This window comes from Hipposideros armiger, unplaced genomic scaffold (assembly GCF_001890085.2).
Source record: "Hipposideros armiger isolate ML-2016 unplaced genomic scaffold, ASM189008v1 scaffold_1930, whole genome shotgun sequence".
NCBI classification, from domain to species: Eukaryota; Metazoa; Chordata; class Mammalia; order Chiroptera; family Hipposideridae; genus Hipposideros; species Hipposideros armiger.
In genome coordinates this window covers 28,681-31,798 of record NW_017733280.1, presented here as the reverse complement: position 1 = coordinate 31,798, position 3,118 = coordinate 28,681, and the positions used below count along the sequence as shown (strand labels likewise).

General features: G+C 51.6%; 1 gene segment (V, D, J or C); it reads right to left on the bottom strand.

Annotated features, from left to right (window-relative positions):
• Nucleotides 1-284: 284 nt before the first annotated feature.
• Nucleotides 285-1,142, bottom strand: LOC109378380 (immunoglobulin lambda variable 3-1-like). The segment is given in 2 exon segments: nt 285-667; nt 1,046-1,142. Coding segments are annotated over 2 exon segments (429 nt in total).
• Between the last annotated feature and the right edge of the window lie 1,976 nt (nt 1,143-3,118).

Here is a 3,118-nt window from a genome sequence, read left to right as displayed (position 1 = left end):
GAAATTCTGGGGTGTATTCCTCCTCATTTGGGTGAAGAGTGGCCCAGTGACCACCATATGGAAATGCAGGGACATTGTCCATGAATGAATGTCTCTGTCTGTCCTTCCATTTAGGACCCTGTCCTTCATTCACATTCAGGCCCAGATAATACCATGTCACCTTGTCCTGCCAGCCCTGAGTCCACTCCTGATCCAGCTTCTGCAGAGCTGCCTGAGGTCTGGGAGGAGGGGTAGCCTGGGGATCTCAGATTTGGGGACCTGGGCCAGACCTGCTCATGGCTTTGTCACCAATCTTTCGGGCTGGAGGAGAGAGTGACATAGACAGAGAAGGGGGTTATTGTCTCACTTCCCCATGTGCCTGTGTCACTGTGAGCATTACCACTGTCCCACACCTGACAGTAATAGTCAGCCTCGTCCTCTGCCCGGGCCCCACTGATGGTCAGGGTGGCTGTGTTTCCTGAGTTGGAACCTGAGAATCTGTCAGGGATCCCTGAGGGCCGTTCGCTATCACCATAGATGACCAGCACAGGGGCCTGGCCTGGCTTCTGCTGGTACCATTGAGTATATATATCTCCAATGTTGTTTCCTCCACAGGTGATCCTGGCCGTCTGTGCCAGGGACACTGACATTGTGGGTGGCTGAGTCACCTCATAGGAGGCCGCAAAGCCTGCAAGACAGAAAAAAGAGAGGTGTGCTTAAGTATGTAAGACATCTTCTCAGGAAACACTCAGCCTGTGTGACCCGGACTGAGCTCAAGGGATTATTGGTCCCCAGGTCCCTCCTCCCAATTCTCGGCCCCAGTGGCCCATGTCCTGGCTGGATGGTGGACGTTCTCAACAATCACCACCCTTCGGGCAGGTGCAGGCCCTCAGGGCTCACATAGAGCCAGCGAGCAGACTAGGGGGTTCAGCCCCACCAGCCCCTCCCCGTGCAGCAGGGTTATCAGCATCCCACCCTTACAGCAGCACTCTGCTGAGCTCAGAGTCAGGGCCAGGCTTGGCCAGAGCCCTGGGGCTGGGGGTGGCTGTGAGCCTGGGTGCAGCACCTGTGCAGAGAGCGAGGAGGCCGAGGAGGAGAGGGGTCCAGGCCATGGTGGAGGCACCCTGACTCTGAGGCTGAGCAGGTTCCTCCCAGGCCTCTCTTATCTCCTTGCTGGAGAGAGCTGCTGGGTATGCAAATCAGCCAGAGTCAGGGGTGCTGCCTGAGGAGCTTTGTGGTTTCAGAGGAGGGCTCAGCCTCAAGGGACACAGGAGGGGGAGGGGTGGCCCCTGCAGACCCCACATTCAGCCAGGGGAATTTCCTCCACATGTTGGTCCCATGACCTGGGGCCGATGTCTTCATTACAGTCCTTGTCCTGACCTCGTTTCTGGGCTGGTCTGGCCATGACAGAGCTCAGAGGAAAGTTTGTCTGTGTATTCTTAACCCATTATAGAATTTTAACACTGGCGATGATCATCTGAGCCTTATGTTGGTGCCATGTCCTAATGAAATCACAGTTTTTGAACATCAGGACCTGAATAGAATTCTCACCTTGGCAAGGACACATGAGATTTTCAGAGCCATTGACTAGCTGTAAGATTCCTTCCTTGCTGAGAGCTCCTGGGTCAGGTCATAAATGCTGTGACTCAGTGTCCCCAGTGTGCCCTCAGTGCCGGGGCAGATCCTGTGCTTGAGAGTTTCAGGGTGACAGGGTTTTAGCACAAGTGGCGTAGCTGGAGAAGAATGGAGTACCTGGTGTTTTGCCAGAGAATTAGGCAAAGTCTACAGGAACCAGAGCTGAGACATGGAGACAGAATTTCACATCAGTATCAGAGGTGATGGTGTAGGAAACATACAACTTTTCCTTCAGGTGTGAGCTGGTGGTTAACCACACCATACCCCCTGTGCGTGTTACCATATTTGCCGGCGTATAAGACGATTTTTTGGCCCTGAAAAATATGCCTCCAAGTGGGGGGTCGTCTTATACANCGAGTATATAACAAACTCTGTATTTTGAGTGGAAATGTTAGGGGGTCGTCTTATACGCCCAGTCGTCTTATACGCCGGCAAATACGGTACTTCTGAGTCTGGGCCTATAAGATCTGGGCCTTCAACCTGGTCGTCTTCTAGTGAGGGCCCTCTTCCTGGTTCAAAGCAGGCACTTTCTGGCTGTGTCCTCCCCCATGTGTTGTGTTTTTGTGGGGGATTGAGAATGTGGCTTTTGTTATAAGGGCGCCAATCCCATTCATGAGGGTTCTACATCATGTCCAATCAGCTCCAAAAGGTTCCATCTACTGATACTTTCTCCTTTGGGTGTTAAGATTTCAACATATGAATTCAGGAATTACACAAACATTCAGACTATAGACCTACATAAAACTTAGCCATTTTTTCAGTTCTGTGTACATGTCACATGTCTACACATGGCCTCTAACCACTAGAACATTTGGCAACACTGAATTCTAATTTTTTTTTGTGTTAAGATTTTAATTGGGGAATTGGGGAAGCGGAACAGCCAAGTTGTTGTCCTTCAGTCTTAGTTGTGGAGGGCGCAGCTAGCTCAGCTCCAAGTCCAGTCGCCATCCGGCTGTCCTTCGGCAGTTCGTGGCTGCTCAGCTCAAGGTGCTGCGATCAGTCTTAGTTGCGGGGGTGGGGGTGGGGGGGGTGTGAACCAGAGGGAGTGAACAGGAAACCTTGTTGTTAGGAGCACGTGCTCTCACTAGCTGAGCCTTCCTGCTGCCTGTTGGCAGCTCAGCTGCAGCTCAGCTCGGGCACAGCTCACTGGCCCATGTGCGAATTGAACCGGCAACCCTGCTACTCAGAGCTCGCTCTCTTAACCAATTGAGCAACCCAGCCGGCCCCTGAATTATTATTCTTTAGCATTAACACAAAATATTCTCCCCATTGGGTGTTAAACGTTTATATTCTTTGAATGGAATAACACCCCCACCCTGTCTCTACATCTCCAATCTTTTCTTTATGATGTCCTGATAGGACTAGAAAAACAGCAGGAAGCAAAATCTGGAATGGAAGGGCCTTTGAGGACTCAGTGACATGGCCAGGTAGGTGGCAGCCCCTTGTAGACAGAGGCAATGTCTTCCAGGCAGTTTTTGTGCTGTAAGTCAGCATCTGATAGAAG